Below are 17,615 nucleotides of genomic sequence, written 5' to 3'. Positions count from 1 at the left end.
GACCTTTTAAAGCACTTACGACTGACACCCTGTTACAGACAATAAAGCTGGTGCTCAGACAGGTTAGGCGGCAGCCAAAGTCACACAGCTGATAGGAAGTGGAGCTGGGATTTGAGCCCAAGTCTGATTCCAAGGCCTGTATGCTTTCAACCACTTAGAGTTCCCACATTAAAGTTTCCAAGAGTAGGGTTTTGTTCTTTGGCTTGTCTGTTTTATTATTTTTAAATACGAAAACCTCCCAGGAGTTTCAGACACAGTCAGTGTTGAGAGACCTATCACACACCCTTCTATCGCCCACACCGATTCAGCTCAGGATCCCAACCCCTGGCCTCAGACTCGGTTGCTCCCTGCCCTCTGTTCTCTTCCAGGAGCCTGCACCTAGAAAAGCCCTATTTGATGCTATTTACCTGTAAGGATCTCAAATACCAAAGGCCTAACCCACATGATTCACCCAAGCTGTGAGATGATCCCACACAACTTGACCATATTTATTTATTTTGTACATTGAGGTGAACAATGGCACTCCAGAGTGAAATTCAGTCTCAGTGGAACACAACGGAAAGAAGTCAATTATCCAGCATTAATTATTTATCTGGAGACAATAACCACAGTGCTATTCCCCACTAGAGAGGCCTCTACAGCTTGGAACAAGAGGAAAGAAGAGGTGGCTGCTATTGTCTGCCCATAATGTGGCATCAGATTGGACAAATGAACCCCTCTGACATCCTGTAAATACACATGGGCCTCCGCTGTGAATGTGGCTCATGCACATGCCTCTAGAACACAGACGATTAATAGGGTGGTAGAGGATTAATAGGATTCTATTCCCCCAATGTCCTGGGGAGGTCTGCCCTGGCAATGCCAGGCTATGACTATATTAAAGGAAATACCACCTTCTCTCTGCAGCCTGCCCTGCTCTAACAGAATCGTAAGGTTGAAGACATTCTAAACAAACATTTTATTTGCAGGTTGCAGTGTTCGTGGAATCATATTAGTCTGGTGTTTTCCTCCCAAGGTATTTACTGTACAATATCAGTTAGAAAACCTGTCCTGACTCCAAAAGGATAATGATCTGATTCCTAAATCATTTTTATGTAATTTAACTTTCTTTTACCTTTAAAAATTCTGAGGAGCTTGGAAGAGAGAGATCAGTGGTTCCCAGGGGCCGAAAGAGTATCAGGATGTAATCTACCTTGGCTCCATATTCTCTAGTTCAGGGACTTACTCTTTATTTAAAGAAGAAGTTAACGTTGATTGAGCAGTTTCTATGTTGCAGGCGGGTGATTTATATATCTTTATACATCTTTATAAAGTCTCATCACATCCTGATGATGTAAGTATAAATATCTCCATTTCATAGATCAATAAACTGAAGCCCGAGGTCACAGCTAATAAGTAGCAGAACCAAGAATCAAGTTTGGGTGGAGGAGTGGGTCCCAACTCCTAACCACTGTCCTAAACAGCCCTGTGATGACAGCTTCCCCACCCCCAGCACAGCCTCTGGTCTGACCATCCCAACACCCATGAGTTCTGTGGAGGTGTCCCAAAGCCCTATTGCCACAGCTGCTGCTGCCCATCTGGATACACAGTTTCCAACCTACTACCTGGGCAGGACAGGTGATGGAAAGACTAAGATTCCTCTTCATCTAGAACGGTTCCACTCTTTTCTGATTATAAAATAATACTCAAAAATCAAACAAACAATATAGAAACGCATGACGTAAATAAGTTGAAACCCCCTGCAATTCAGGTGAGGGGTTAGTAGAGATAAGATGGTAGTGGTACCATAATATATTTAAAGCAAAACACTACAGAACAAAACAACGATTTAACGGCCTTGCAAGGGCTACTTGGATTCTGCTGCCTCGAAACATCCCTATCGAAATGTCTGAGCAAGAAATGAAGGGCTAAGTTTGAGCCTTGAGCACTCAAACTGCAAAGTTCCTCCATAGATCAAACCTGCATTAGAGTGACCAACCATCTCAGTTTGCCCAGGACCGAGGAGTTTCCAGGCACACAGGAATCTCTGTGCCAAAATCAGGACAGTCCCAGGCAAACCGGGACAGTTGGTCATCATAGATTTGCTGCCCTGGTGCCTCCACCTTAGCTTCTGTCTCAGGCCTCCAGGACCAGTCATGTCAGATCTAAACCTGCTTCCCCATCCCTTTCACCTGTGTGAAGGCAGCTCTAGAGCCTCAGGTCTTTCCTTCTCAGCTCATCATCCGGGCCTCACCTGCTGTTCAGTGTATTCCTCCCTCCCCCTCCCCACACTGCCCACCTCAGGGCAACAAGTGTTTGCCAAGGATCAGCTCTGTGCCCACTCCTCTCCCTGGTGCTCTGAGAGAAAGCCACCTAATGGTAGGCTGACCTCTTCCAAGAGGCTCAGAGAGGCCACTTCCCCCAGTGGCTCCAGCCTCCTGGCCCTGGCAGGATCCAGAGCTGCCTCTGGGGTCCCCGATCTTAGCAGCACACTTCACTTGACTCTTTGCTTCATTGTCTGCCTGGATCTTAAACTAGTTCCTTAGGGCAGGATGTGGCTGACTCCTCTGTGCCCCAGGGCCCAGTTCCATTTGTATTTGCTGAGTGACTGTGGCATTCCCGATACCTTGTCCTAAGCCTCCTCCCCAGCACAGTGCACAGAGAGAAGGGGCCACCTGCAAACCTCAGGATCCTGGGGCTGGGCCTCAGCCAGAGTCCAGATGGGGCAGGCCTGGCCCTGAGACACAGCAGTGGGACTTACCGCTGACCCGGCAGGGGGATGGAGTCCAGGTGGCGGCCTCCAGGCAGCGCCATCATGTTGATGCCAATCTGCAGCAAAGCCTGCCCACAGCGGTCGGGGCCCTGGAAAGAGAAGGCAGGATGGGGTCAACGAGGGCCCCCAGAGTGAGGAGGCGCAATCATTTTCTCTCCCAAATCCTGGCCACAGGGAGTCATCTCAGGCGTGGAGGGAAGGCCCCCTGGCCCTCCTCTGCTGTTTGAACCAGTTTATACTCCACTATCCTCACACAAGCAATGCAGGACTCAGATCTGATCTTGATTCTAAGCCCCTAGCCCACTATGAACCCCTAGAATCTTTTCTTATGTCTCATGGCCCAACACGTACCTAACCCATTTTGCTTTGCACCAAACATGGGGACACATAGACTAGCAAATATTGCATAGGACATACTTATACATAAAAAGTTTAGAATTTACCTGAAATTCACATTTTACTGGGCATCCTGTGTTATTAGCTAAATCTGGCAACTCTCTATGCCAATTCCCTAACTATCAATATATACTGCCATAGTACTAGGTTCTTCACTTTGCTTATGCCTGGGAAATGTGACCCTGTAATGGGCATGGTGGTTGCTTCCCCAAATCCATTCCACTTTATATGATGTAATTTCACCCAAACTGCCAGGAATTGGTTTAGGAATAGGCATGTGACTCAATTAAAGCCAATGAGCCATGACAGAATTGCTTCTAGGAAAAGTTAACTTTGTCCTTAACTGCAAGCCAGCCACAAGATGAGATAGTATCCCTCCCATTGGACCTGAACAAGGAACCACGTTGCTCCATTGCTGCTAGAGACCATCTTGCAATCAAGAGGGGACCCAGCTGGAGAAGAAAGCAGGCACACAGAGGAAAAAAACCTGCATTCTTGATCACTGAGCCACTGAATCAACCAGTGCTGAGTCTGGCCCACCTCTGGGCTTCCTAGTATGTAAAATAATAAAGTTCTTGTCTAAGTGAGGATTTTGGTTTAGTATACCCAAAAGCAGCCTAACTGATAAAGGCGATCCAGGTTCCGGGGCCTCCAATCCCAGCACTGAGCACCCACTTGGCTTGCCTGTGCCTCACAGGTTAGACCAAGACAACAGTGTTCTTCTTCCTCCATAAAATCAGCTGCCCACCTGTTTGTCTCCTGCCTCGCCATCCCATCCCCATTCTTCCCTCTCTGCCACCTCTTTCTCCAAGCCAATGAAGAAGCCCTCCTTGAGGAAAATGGAGATTCTGTCACCTTTGCCTGGGTAAAGCAATAGTCAAGAGATGGTTCTCTGTCACTTGTCATATCCTGAGCTTGAGGACAGCAGATTTCAAGACATTCAGAGAAAACACAAGTATGAACTTGTGGGAGGTTACAGCTGAGGAGGGCAGCAATTCAAGCCCAGAAAAATTAAACTCTTACACTATGATTAAAAGTGACCCTTATGAGAAAAGAACGGAGGAGGACTTTAATTAATAGTGATGTGGCTGGACATAAAGTACCCCTTGTGATGCTTGGAATAAAAGACAAAAAAAGTGAATCTGAAAAGTATAGGGAGGAAGAAGCCCAGAATAAACCAGGGCTTTAGATCATTCCAGAGACTCACTGTCACTGCCTGTTCCCTGCTCTGCAGACCCCTCCAGACTGTGAGACCCTGGAGGGCAGGGACCACTTGGTTCCAAGGGCTGGGCGCTTAGCAAACACTCGATATGTCTATAGAAATAATGAGTGGAATGAATTTTTAATACATTTATGTTGAGTCCTAATTCTTCATCTGCAACTGAGAATAATAGTATCTGTTTTACAGGGCTATTATAACAATGACATAAGATCAGGAATGCAGAAGTGTCAGGCCAGATTGAGAGCTAAATAAATAGTTATTATTATGTCCTGAGAATCTGTGGTGTGTCCAGCCCCGTGGTCAGCTTTGCCAGGGGAGATGCAGAAAATTAGATACAGCATATAAAGCACCTAGCACAATAACAGTGCCCCACAAGGCCTCTTTATCATCAGGAGTATCACGATTTTTATTACTTTCATTACTTTCATTATTGAGAAGGTATATTTTTGGAACCCAGTGAGTCAGCAGCCTGAAAAGAATGGCACAAAAGAAAAATGCTAGAAACAACAAGATGAAGTATTTGTTCCGTTTTCAATGTGTTTGATGAAAGAACCAAAAAGGGAAATACCACCATCTCAGAGTGAATGCTTTGACGTGATCAGAGCTCAGTGAGCAAGCAGATCTTATTTTAGCTCCATCTTCATCATGGAGAAGAAAGGGGGCAGAGCAAAAAGGTTGAAGAGGGAATAAGCTTAAGGCAAGTGACAGTAAGGAAAGTTTAAGGACACAGGAAGTTCCAAGGCCCTTTAAAGTGTGAACAAGTTAGGATTCTGTGAGCACACCCTAGAATATTGGAGGACCTCCTGGATCTGATCAAGTCGTATCTGAGGGACCCCGAGAAAGGGGCCCTGAATGCAGGAGAATACCCTGATTTTCCAAGAGGTAGATTCCAGAAACACATCTTGGTGACCACGAAATTCTAGAACAGATTCCTAATCACTGGCCTGTGAGCCCATCAGGGAGAAGCCAGCTAGAACCCAGATGGAACAAATCATGCTCAAACAATTTCTTCCTTTTCATTAGCAACCGCTGGGCTCTCAGCTGAGGGGGATGCAATAAACCTAATATGTCTTGATTTTGTTAAAACATCCGGCTGAGATGTCCTCATTCCTCCATTTCATCCACAGCTTCCCAGCAGTTAGGCCAGTTGGAGGCTGCCTGCTAACAAAACCTTGGTTCATGTGATTGCACGTGTTCCCAGAGGCTGGAGAGCCCTCTTGGGGACATCTGGGCTGCACGTGTATCACTGCCCTAGGCACAGACTGTATTATTTATGCCTCTTTCCCTCAATGGGACAAAATCCTGGATGTCTGAAACCCCATCTTGCTCAGTGTGGGACTGTGCACCTACATGGCTGAAGCTGGGATTGTGAATCAGATTAGCTCTCAGAGGAGCCACAGCTCCTATTCACTGGGCATGGGGAACAGGTAAGAGAGAAAATCTGGAAGGTGAGATAGGGCCTATCAAGAGTTAATCTGGCTGGTGTTATAAAAGTGCAAAGAATAATAATAATAATAATTGCTAATATTTTTTGAGTGTGTACTATGTGCCAGGCACTGTTCTAAATGCTTCATATAGTATTAACTCATTTAATATTATCATCATCCCCTTGTTGCAGATGAGACCTCTGAAATTCAGTGGAACTACGTGCACTGCCCTAGATCACACAGCTAGTAGGTGACAGAGGACTGGTATCCAGGTTTTATGATCAGAGGGGAGATGAGGTGCTGGAGCAGGTGAAGATGATAAGAGCAACAAAAGTGACACAGGTCCAGCATTTGCTAACAGGAAGCCTGACTCCAGTCCATGGGGGCAACACACAGCCCCTACCCTTCACACACAGCTGAGCCCTCTTCCCTCTCACCAGCGCCTCCCACCGCTCCCACCTCCGAAACCATGAGTCTTCCAGCTTCATTAAGTGTCGGACCTCAGTGACACAGCCAGAGGACAGAACAGTGCTCAGAAAATGAAGCATCCAAACACTGCACCCAGATGGTGGGAGGAAGAGGGGCACAGACAGTGGGGGCATCTCTCCTGTTGCTCATTGGTTGGTTCCTTTGGTGAGTCGTAAGGACAGAGTTATGGGTCCTAAAGGGATCAGGGGATGGGAAGCCACAGTCCCAGCTAAAGCCTAAAGTGTCACCAGCTTTCGAAGTGAGAGAGCGGCATGGACATATATACACTACACAATGGACAATAGATAGCTAGTGGGAAGCAGCCACATAGCACAGGGAGATTAGCTCGGTGCTTTGTGACCACCTAGAGAGGTGGGATGGGGAGGGTGGGAGGGAGATGCAAGAGGGAGGAGATATGGGGATATATGTATATGTAGAGCTGATTTACTTTATTATAAAGCAGAAACTAACACACCATTGTAAAGCAATTATACTCCAGTAAAGATGTTAAAAATAAATAAATAAATAAAGTGTCACCAGCTTTGTAGAGAGACCTGTTTCAAGCATGCTGGGTGGCTGCCCCCTCCCACTGCCCTAAGCCAGACTCATCCTATAGAGCAGAGAGAGTAGAACCCCTCCAAAGCTGCTCAGCATGTCAGGAAACCAAGAATGAATTCAAGGTAACCCCTCTGCCCCATGCCATCTGTCCTCACTGGTATTGCAGAATGAACTCGAATTTTGGAGTCTGGTAGATCTGGATTCAAATCCTGATTCTGTGCCTGATAAGTACATGACCCTAGGAAAAGCATCAGCCCTCATGAATGTGGTTTCTCTGATTATACCTGCCTCCTAGGAGCCTCATGAGCATTAAATGAGATCACTCATAAAACTTCCTTATAGATTAATATAATATAATATAATTCAATGTAATATATCATGCACTTGGCACGTGCTAGCCTCAAAGTGGGAGTATACTTCCTCATGGAAGGAAGAGCTGAGAAATATGTCTCAGGCAGAGATGTTACCTTGTCCATGAGAGAGGTGAAAAGGACACCTGCAGGAGTGAGCAGGAAAGAGGAAACTCCATCACCTCCACCCCCAGCCCAAGGGCCTTCCTAATTCATTGGAAATCCTACCCCGGATTTGGCAGCCTGGGTTCTGCAGGGCTCTTGGCTGAGTCTCCCCACCAGGAGTGGCTCGTTTACAAGAAGGACTTGAAGCCTTAAGTGTCTCTGATTTAATTCAATGCCTGCTGGGACAACTGCTCATTTCTGCTCCTGCATCCCATTAGAGGCAGCCCTTGCTCACCTCCGTTTGGCTAAGGAGCCAGCTTGGGCTCTGGAGGAAATGAAGGCTATTTACAGTAAATCATTCAATTAGAACCAGGAGCAGGGGCAGCTTCTGCCGTTGTCTAATGGGCCAATCTGAGTACAGCTCAAGGCAGGGCTGGGATTGTTTAATCTGCAGAATCCATTAGGGCTGTCAACAGGAGCAGAACAGCAAATATTGTGGAAAGCAGTTAAGCTCCAGCAGCCGCAATAGAGAGAGGAATGGGAGCTGGGGAAGGGGGTTGGGGGGGAGGGTAGGAGAGGCACTGACCCAGGGATTCAGTCAAGTCCCTCATCATACAATACCCTACCCCCTCATTATTTCTCCTCCATAGAATTTATCACAAATATAATTAAACAATTCACTGTGAAATTAGTGCTTAATATCTTTCTCCCTTGAGGATCATCCCAGGGGTGGGCACTAGGTCTGACCTGCTCATGGCTGTATCTCCTCCCCACTCCCACCACCCCACCCCCTTCCTGACACAGTGCCTGGTACATAACAATCAGATCAATTAACACTTGTTGATTGACTAGGTGAGATCTTATTGAAGGAAGTTTAGCTTCCGCACTGGTAAACCGGAGACAAAGGTACCTATTTCCACCACGCTGTTGAGAGAATTCAGTGAGACAACGGTCGGAGGGCCTTTTGCAACCATACACACTGCGTGGAAAGGGCTCTGATTCCTAACATCCATGAGACAAAGCCACCTGCCCCTCCTGAGTTTTTGCAGTCCTCCCTGTCTGGTGGTACCCCTGGGCAGCCTCCCTCCCTCCCCCCAGCTCCATGCTCATCAGGTTCTCCAGACAGACAGGTGTACCAACAGACAGTCCCAAAGCTGCACGAAAACTACAACAACAGGTAACCAAGGGGATGCTAAGGGAGGTCCAGAGGGCCTCCAAGCAGTAGTAGGTGAGAATGGAAGGTGGTGGGAGGGGTCATGGAAGGTTTCTCAGGACATGCTCCCAAAGCTGAGAGAAGAATGTGGGAATAAGGGAAGGAGAAGGGGTGGGAAGGAAGTATGTGCGGGCAGAGGGAAGGGCGTGTGAAAGGCACAGAATCCTGAGCGTGGTAAGGATAGGGAACTGCAAGTGTTTCTAGAAGGCTGGAGCCCTCTGGGCTGGTGGTAGAGTTCAAAGAAAGCTATCCCAGTGGCATGGAAATACAGAAAAAGTAGTGGTCACTTTCAGCTGGGGAATAGGCCAGACTTCTTAGAGGAGGTGAGTCTTAAATGCAGGGTGGGATTTTGCCAGGTGAAGATGGGACAAAGACATTCAGTGTCAGGAGAGCAGTGAGAGCCATAGCGAGGAGACCAGAAAATGGAGCAGGTATTAGGGACTCGCCCAGGGGCTGGAGGGAAGGTGCCGCTATAGTCCTACATACGAAAGGAACTGATTCTTTAGATTCTATCCTGTGGATGATGGGAGCCACTGAAGGTGTTTGAGCAGGAGAGTGAAATAATCAGAGTGGAATTTCAGCTCCCATGGTGAACAGTGGAGTGGATGGGCCTCAGGGAATGAGACCAGCAGCCGGAGTTCATTTACAAATACAATCTCCCAGGGGACCCCCAAAGCCCTAGGGCTGGAGAGGTGGGGACCGACCTGGGGGTGGAAAGGAGGGATGCAATGAGCTTTGTGAAGTAACGACAATGGGCCTCCCTCCTCACTCCCTCTCCGGGCCTCTGTGTGACCTGTCTACCATGGGTGGCAATAGTCATCAGAGATACTTCAGTACTGATAGCTGCGGTGGCCAGCCTCCTACAGCGATCAGATACTTTAAAAACGCTTATTCCCAGGGGAGATGCAAGAAACCAAGCAAGCTGCCACCCAGCCCTGCTGAATGGACCGAGCCTCATGAAATATAGAGAGCGCTGGCTCCCTGGAGGAGGCCCCGAGGGCCCCTCACAGCTGTCAGACGAAGGAGCCCAGCAAGCAGGCAGAACAGACCTCAGGGCGCACAGAGCCAGCCTTGTCCCCTCAGGCCCTGAAAAGCCTGGATGGGCAGCCCAGAAAGACTGTGCATCAGGTAGAGGGGGCCCACCCAGACCTCAGCCCTGCTCCTCAATTCTGGGGCCAGAATAGTTTCAGTAAAGCACAGACAAGATCCCAAGCCTCCACCTGATTAACTGGATACATCTACTTTCTAGCCCCTACCTGGAAAGTAACAGGAATCCCATATGCACAAATATGTCCATGAACTTGACAGGGGTAAGACCATAGCTGCCAGCCAAAATCCAGGCAGCCTTCTTGGAGGAGCTCACATCATAATCTTAGAGTATTAGAACTAATAGGAAGCATTAGCGATTACCCCCTTGTAATAATAATAATAATGATAATAATAATACAAAAATGAGGAGGAGTAGAGGGAGAAACACTTATTAGGTGCTGTGTGTCAGGCACTGTTCTAAATGCTTTACAGTTAATACTCAAAATTACTCTATGAAGTAAGTTACTATTATTGTCCCCAGTTTTCAGATGAGGAAACTGAAGCACAGAGAGGTCAGCATGAACAGATAGAGAGACATTCAGAGAGGGGAAGAAATCTGCTTGAGGTCACACAGTAAGCTGAGCTACACCTGGGGCCTGCACCCAGGTCTCCTCACTCCCATAAACTCCTCCCATGGGAAATCCAAAGAAGGCTTTGCCTGTTAAGAGTCCGAAGAGACCCATCCAGGTTCAGCGCGATTTACCCTAGGAAATCAATGGCACCACAGTTCCCCATCTGTAAAACAGGGATAATTACACCTGCTCTCTCTCCTTTGCTATGATTACCAAGCACAGGGGAATGGACAGTGGACAGGGAAGTTCCAGGGATTCCTAGTCTGATTCAGCTCAGCCTTGGAATGGGACAGGCAGGTTGACTCAGAGGTGCCCATGAGTCCCCAAAGGTTGGAGGAAAAAGAGCCCCATCAAGCTTTCCTGGCTGAGGCCCATGTGTCCCAGTCCCTGATTAACATGACCACCCATCCCCCTAATGGTTCCAACTTGCCAAAGCCAACCCTCAGCAGCCTCCCCTGAAGGAGCGTGAGAAACAATCCTGTAGGGAGGTCCAGGCTCCTGGATGCAGGAAAGCCATGGATGCCCCCATCCTGTGACTCAGGGTGGGCCCTTCCCAGCGCCAGGGCTCTGACACCCCACATGCCCATGAGAGGAGCACCAAACCCTGAGCCACACAAGGAAACTGCATTTACTGGCATCTGTGAGCTGGCCCTGAGCTGGTGATTTTCTAAGGGTCATAAGTGAGAAAATGGTGCCCCAGACCTCCAAGACCTTAGGTGGTATGCAGTCCCTGAGGGACGCTTGGCTAGGCCTTTGGGCCACCACCATCCAGAGCTCTGTTGGTTAAGAATGCAGACTGCCCAGGTTCAAATCCCAGCTCCATCAGTTATTAGCTGTGTGACCTTGGGTAGTAGGTTTCCTTATCTGTAAAGCGGGGTTCCTATATCATAAGGATGAAATGGAAGTGATGGTTCCTTCCTCATGGCACTGCTGTGCAGATCAGTAAGATCACATGTATGAAGTACCTGGCACCCAGGGGTGTTTGATATAAAGATTGGTTCCATTTCTCTTCTGGTGAAAACAGTACCCGTAGAGAGGCAGCCAAACGGAGGCCATTCTGCCACCTCCTGAACTATGTCCAGCTAGTCAACTGCTTCTTACTCATTAACTTTTTAACTATCCCTTCTTACTTTCTAACTTTTCCTGATGTAAATGTCAGCCAACTGCTCGAATGTTCTTTAGCTTCAATTCGCAAAAGCAAGAGTCCTCTCTCACTGGGCCCAGGGCCCAGGATGCTAAAATTAACAATCAGTATACTTTAAGCTAATGACTTACTGGTCGTGGCTGCCACGAATAGACATAACTCTCAGATAAAGGCCATTAGAGAAAATTGAGTAGCTCCAAAGTGGTGAAAATTTGGATACATCCTGTTTCATAAATCACGCTCAGAGGTCACGCTGGGCAAGCTATTTCCCTCTCTGAGTCATGATGAGGACCCAGCTTGAGGGGCGTCTATATACCCTTGGGAAAGAGGACAGAAGAGAGGAAACGGTACACTCTTTTGCAGTTTCACAAATGTCATTTTCTCTTACTTCTAAAGCCATAAGCAGACCACAGTGCTACATCAACAACCACGATAGTCCGACCTTCTCTGATTTAATTTCCTTCTCAAATCCTCCAATCTGGAGGTTACTCAATAACATCTGGAAAGTAGCATGATGAGGTTATGGAAATCCAAAAGCTCGGGATTGGAATCCCAATCCCAGTTTTGTCTCTTACAAGGGCTCTGACCTTCAGCCTCTTCATCTGGAAAATGGGAATTGAATCTATTTTCAGGGTTGTTGTAAGAATCACATAAGATCATGTACCCTGCATGATGCTTATAAGAGCAAGTGAAATAACAATACCCATAACTACTTTGACCCAGGGAGACAAGTTAAAGGTGTCACACAGGAAGTCTCATGATATTTATCTTTGTGCCTAAGGAAAGATCCATTTCCTACCCAGACCTCGGGCCCAGAGAGCTGCTTCACACTAAAGAGGATTAAAAAGCAGGATATATTACATATATTGAGAAGAAGAAAAGCCTCACATGGAGGAGATTTGATAAAGACCTCATACATAGAGACCATGCTTTGAATAAGCACAAACAACGACACTAAGACATTTTCTATAATCAGTAACATTGGCCATGAAGAAACAATTAACATCCCAGTTCATACCCTATGTGACCCAAGTAGTGTGGGGCATTTGAAGGAGAGTCCAGACTGAACCAGAACTTTGGCTCAGCCGCAATGGCAAAGGGTTCTCAGCAGCTCACTAATGAAAAGGAACAAAAGACAGGGAACTGGAACCCATTCTAGGGCCATTGACTGTAAATAGAATAACCCAGAGTGAGAGCACAACACAATCACTCTCAACAAATCCTACTGTCATTATCATAACATCCTCAGATAAAGAATCCTCTATGTGAGGGTGCAGTGTCAGGTACTTGGACCACACGTTCCAAATATGATTATCTGAGTTAATTAATTGGGGCGCGGAGTGGGTCAAACATGAAAAACAGCCCATTCGCAGAATGCTGTCTTATTGAGGCTCAATTATGTTTAGGAAGCCATATATCACAGTAGCACCTGAACAGTACTTTACACAGTGTCTAGCACAGAGTAGGAGCTCAATAAATGTTAGTCATTCCCCAAGAGAGTGTTTCATGGTTCTCCAAAAACATCTTACTCTTCCGTAATTCTACGCATTGGTCATGCCACTCAGGCACATCCAGACTGAAATCTCCTCAACTCTCTTTTTCTATCTCTAAGTAATATCAATGTTTCAGGACTCAGCTTTAATCCTACTTCATCTGGGAGGCCTCCAACCACCCTAACCTATAGTAATTTCTTCCTCCAACAAGTTACCTAGGAATAAATCAAACTCTGATGTCTTAAATTTTTTTAAATTATATTGTAATGAAAGGTATGCTTTCTTCCTGGTCCTCTCTCTTCCCCTTTCTGTCTCCTGAGTGATGCCAGAGCATCTGGAAAGGCCAATATGGCAAAGCCAGAAGATGGAAGAAGATGAGTCCTGAATCACCGTTTGAAGCAGAGTCACCCAACCCATATCAGTCCGTGTAGTAAGCAAGAAATAAACGTAATGTGCTAAGTCACTAATATCTGGGGGGTCGTTTGTTGCACCAACTAATCTTAATTAACCTAATTGTGAAAATTAAAGTAAATATGATATTTAAGTCACTCATAAGTGTGCTAGGCACAGAGGTCTCTCAATAAATACGTTTTTCCCCTTCCTCCTCAGTCTTGGAGAAGATGGTAGAATATTGTGTTTGTCTACTGACAATTAGCCTTCTGGACACGGACTCTAATTCATGCACAATACAGCCAGAGTCCAGAAGTTGATGAGGTAATGGTAGAATGGAATAAATATCTACAAACATTTAAAGTCCTATCAATTGAGACTAAGGTTCCATTTCTCAATCACTGTAGTCTTTGCTCATATGTATCCATTCCTAATAATAGCCAAAATTTAGTATTGTCAGATGGTTCTAAGATGCATTTTTTTCATATTTTAACATATGAAATTGGGATGTAATTTCAGTCAATGGCATCTTTGCATTGTGTCATAGTTTAATTGAAAGCATGTTTTCTTTTTTATGAAGTCACAGGGCATCTTACAATCTGTGGCATCTTAAATTTAATGAAATATGAAATATGGTATTGGGCACTTAACTGTATGTCAAGTACACTTCTAGGTTCTTTTTATAAGTTAATTTATTTCCCCCAAAAATTTCAAAATCATTAGTACTACTATTATCCCCATTTTGAAGACATGGAAATGAAGATCAAGAGATTCAATAATTTGCTACTGTACATAGCTAGTAAGTTGAGTGAGGGTAATGACTGTACCCTCTCTTTAAGGAAATCCATACTATGCCACTATGTTTTAGCATCTGATTTTTACTTGATAATTGATTTCTCTTCTTATAGAGAAAGTTCACACAGGAATTTTATATACAGCAATATGGTACAACATATATCTTAAAATACTTCTTCATAAGAAGAATTTTAAAGGATTGATAAAGATGTTTTAACGTTTTTAAAATTTTAAAGGATTGATAAAGATGTTTTAATGTTTTTAAAATGTATCACTTAGCTGGCAAAAATGTAGGAAATCTGGAGAAACCAAAAGGAAAGCAAAAGCAGGAACCAAGAATAACAAGCAAGAGTTGAAGGTAGCTTTTGCCCTGAGAATATCTGCTGAATGCTGTATTCCCTAAGCTTCTGTTCCATGTATGTATGGGGTAGGGCAGACAAGGGACAAAGCCTAGGGGCTAGGGAAACAATAAAACAGTGGTCTAGAAGGTCAGAAACCCAATGCAAAGGTGAATGAGAAATAAATCTCCTATTCAGAAGGTGCAAGAAAAGTTGTCTTTCCCAACTTTGATGCTGGGTTAAAGGGAAGTAAAGTCTCTCCTGAGAATTAATGACCACAATATGATCTTCAAAAAGGTTTGTAGCCTGAATTCACATTATCTATGAAGGGAAAAACCTCGATTAGAGAATTTAGCTTCAAGAAATAAAAGACAGTCTTGGAAACATTTTCAAGGAACAGCGGCTATAAAATATGATCAAGCAGATTTCAGAAAGAACCAGATAGAACTTATATAAATGTAAAATATAATAATTAAAATGAAAAACTCACTGGACAGATTAATCACAGCTAAAGATTGGATTGGTGTATTAAAAGACAAAACAAATGAAATAATCTAAAATGCAGCCCAGAGAGAGAAAGAGACAAAAAATACGAGAGAACTAAAGCTAAGGAATAGAAAGTAAAATAGCCTCACAAGTATTTACTCAGATTTCTAAAGGGAGATAAGAGAGAGAATAGGGGGAAAAGTGATATCCAAAAAATAGTGGCTGAAACATTTCTCAAAATTTTTGAAAGACAAAACAACTTTCAAATCCAGAAATCCCAATGAATCCCAAGCAGGAAAAATGCAAAAGATATACATACCCTAGATAACTCATAAGACTAAAGAGCACAAAAGACAGAGAAGTTTTGAAAGCATCCAAAGGTAAAAAGAGAGACAGAGACAGAGAGACAGACAGAGAAAGAGAGAAATTAGATTTACAGGTGACCATTAAATAACAATGATGAAAGTCAGGAGAGAGTGGGAAAATATCTGATTACAGAAAATAATTATCCTAAAATTCTATCCCCAAAGAAACTCTCTTTCAAGAATAAGAAGGAAATAAGTACATTTTCAAACAAGTAAAAATCCCACACCAAAGGAAATTCTAAAGGAATTATTTCAGGCAGAAAGAATGTAATGTCAGAAGGAAAGTTTGAAATATAAGAAAGAATGATGAGCAAACTTACATTTACTATGTGAGTAAATACAAACAAACCTTGACTGTAAGAAACAATAATAATACCTCATTTGTGGGACAAGGAAAGAAAGAGAAATCTCAAATATGTATATGTAAATTCAGAAGGGGATGACTAAAGTAAGTTAAAGTGTTCTAATTTTCTTTTATTTGGGAGGAGGAAAATAGAAATGTAAATTAACTTTAGCCTTATTAGGTTATTATTAATGCTATAATATTTAGGGTAACCAACCAAAAGAATACACATAGAGGTAGAGATAGATATTACCCTTCAAATATGTAGATGGGGAAAAAAACAAGTAATAAAAAAAATCCAAAAGAGGAAAGAAGTGTGGGGTGGGGGTGGGGGTGTATCAGTGAATAATAGTAATGACAGTAAGGAGAGCGAAACGAAACTAGCCACTTGTAAGCAAAGATTATAAAGCATGAATTACAGACAGAGAGAGAGAAAGAGAAAAAAGAGAGGGAGGAAGAGAGAGAGAGAGAGAGAGAGAAGGAAAGAGAGAAAGTGTGCTATGTGCTGGCTACAAGGAATATCCCTAAAACAAAAACATCCAAAACAGCTTGAAGTTAAAGACAACAAATGATATACCATAGAAATATTTACCTAAAGAATTCTGGTGTTAATGTATTCATATGATACAAAACAAAGCTTAAGATAATAAGCATTATAGAGGTAAAGAGATGCACTACATAAAAATAAAAAGTTCAGCCCATCAAGAAGATATAATAATGACGTACATAATAACAATAATACAGATATACAAAATAAAAACTGATAAAATTTCAAGGAGAAATGAACAAGTTCAGAATCACAGATGGAAATTCCAACACAGTTCTGTCATTGATTGACAGCTCAAGCCAAAAAAAATCAGTAAAGATACAGAAGATTTGAATGTCACAATTAAGTTAGAGTTAATGTTTATGAATAGAACACTGCATTCAACTTATCAGGAATACACATTCTTTTCAAGGATTCATGAGTCATGATTTTTTTTTAATGACTAGTGACTGGATCTTAAAGCAAGTTTCAGCAATTTTCAAATGACTGGTATCCTACAGATTGTAATCTCTGCCCCAATACGAAGACCTCCATATGTTTGGATATTTTAAACACACAAGTCATAGGTCAAAGGAGAAATTATAACAGAAATTAGAAAATAAACATGAATGCTTATGAAAACATGCATATAAAAATCATATAGTATAGGGGCTTCCCTGGTGGCGCAGTGGTTAAGAATCCGCCTGCCAATGCAGGGGACACGGGTTCAACCCCTGGTCCGGGAAGATCCCACGTGCTGTGGAGCAACTAAGCCCGTGCACCACAACTACTGAGCCTGCACTCTAGAGCCCGCAAGCCACAACTACTGAGCCCACATGCCACAACTACTGAGCCCACATGCCACAACTACTGAAGCCCACGCGCCTAGAGCTCATGCTCCGCAACAAGAGAAGCCACCGCGATGAGAAGCCCATGCACAGCAACAAAGAGTAGCCCCCGCTCAACCACAACTAGAGAAAGCCCATGCGCAGCAACGAAGGCCCAATGCAGCCAAAAATAAATAAATAAAAATAAATAAATTTTTTTAAAGTACTAAAAAAATTTTTTAAAAAATCATATAGTATACTGATAAGTAAAATTAAGAGCAAAAATTGCATGCTTAAATTAGAAAATATGAAAATTGGAAGAATTCTAACTTCTAACAACATGAGAAATTTTGAAAAGAAGAGAATAATTTCAAAGAAAGTAGCAAGAGAAAAATAGTTAAGATAGAAGAAAACATTAAGCAAAACACAACAAAAACACAAAACAAAACATAAACACAAATGAAATGACCAATAGAGTTAGTTTTCGAAAACAAATAAAATAGATGAACTACTGGTAAGATCAGAAAAAAGAAAAGAAACACAAAAAATCAATATTAGCAATAAAAGTGAGTCTATTACTACAAATGCAGCAGAAATAAAAGAATATGGTGGATAATATTATATGGACAAGAATATTCTGCAATATCACTGAAATCATAAATAAACTAGATAAATTCCTATAAAAATACAATTTACCAAAAATGACTCAAGAAGAAATAGATCTATACCTACTGAATAAACTAATCAATAGTTAAA

General features: G+C 43.5%; 1 protein-coding gene across 1 annotated transcript in view; it reads right to left on the bottom strand.

Moving 5' to 3' along the window:
- The window catches only part of INSC (INSC spindle orientation adaptor protein), a 125,860-nt gene that overhangs the window by 86,241 nt on the left and 22,004 nt on the right, over positions 1-17,615 (bottom strand). Inside the window, exon 2 of the mRNA XM_061203076.1 lies at positions 2,741-2,841. Coding sequence (XP_061059059.1) covers positions 2,741-2,841 — 101 coding nt within the window. The remainder of the gene's footprint in view (positions 1-2,740; positions 2,842-17,615) is intronic.

Source organism: Eubalaena glacialis, chromosome 10, assembly GCF_028564815.1.
Source record: "Eubalaena glacialis isolate mEubGla1 chromosome 10, mEubGla1.1.hap2.+ XY, whole genome shotgun sequence".
Taxonomy (NCBI): Eukaryota; Metazoa; Chordata; class Mammalia; order Artiodactyla; family Balaenidae; genus Eubalaena; species Eubalaena glacialis.
Note: the sequence above shows the minus strand (reverse complement) of the source record. Positions and strands in the feature narration are given on the sequence as shown.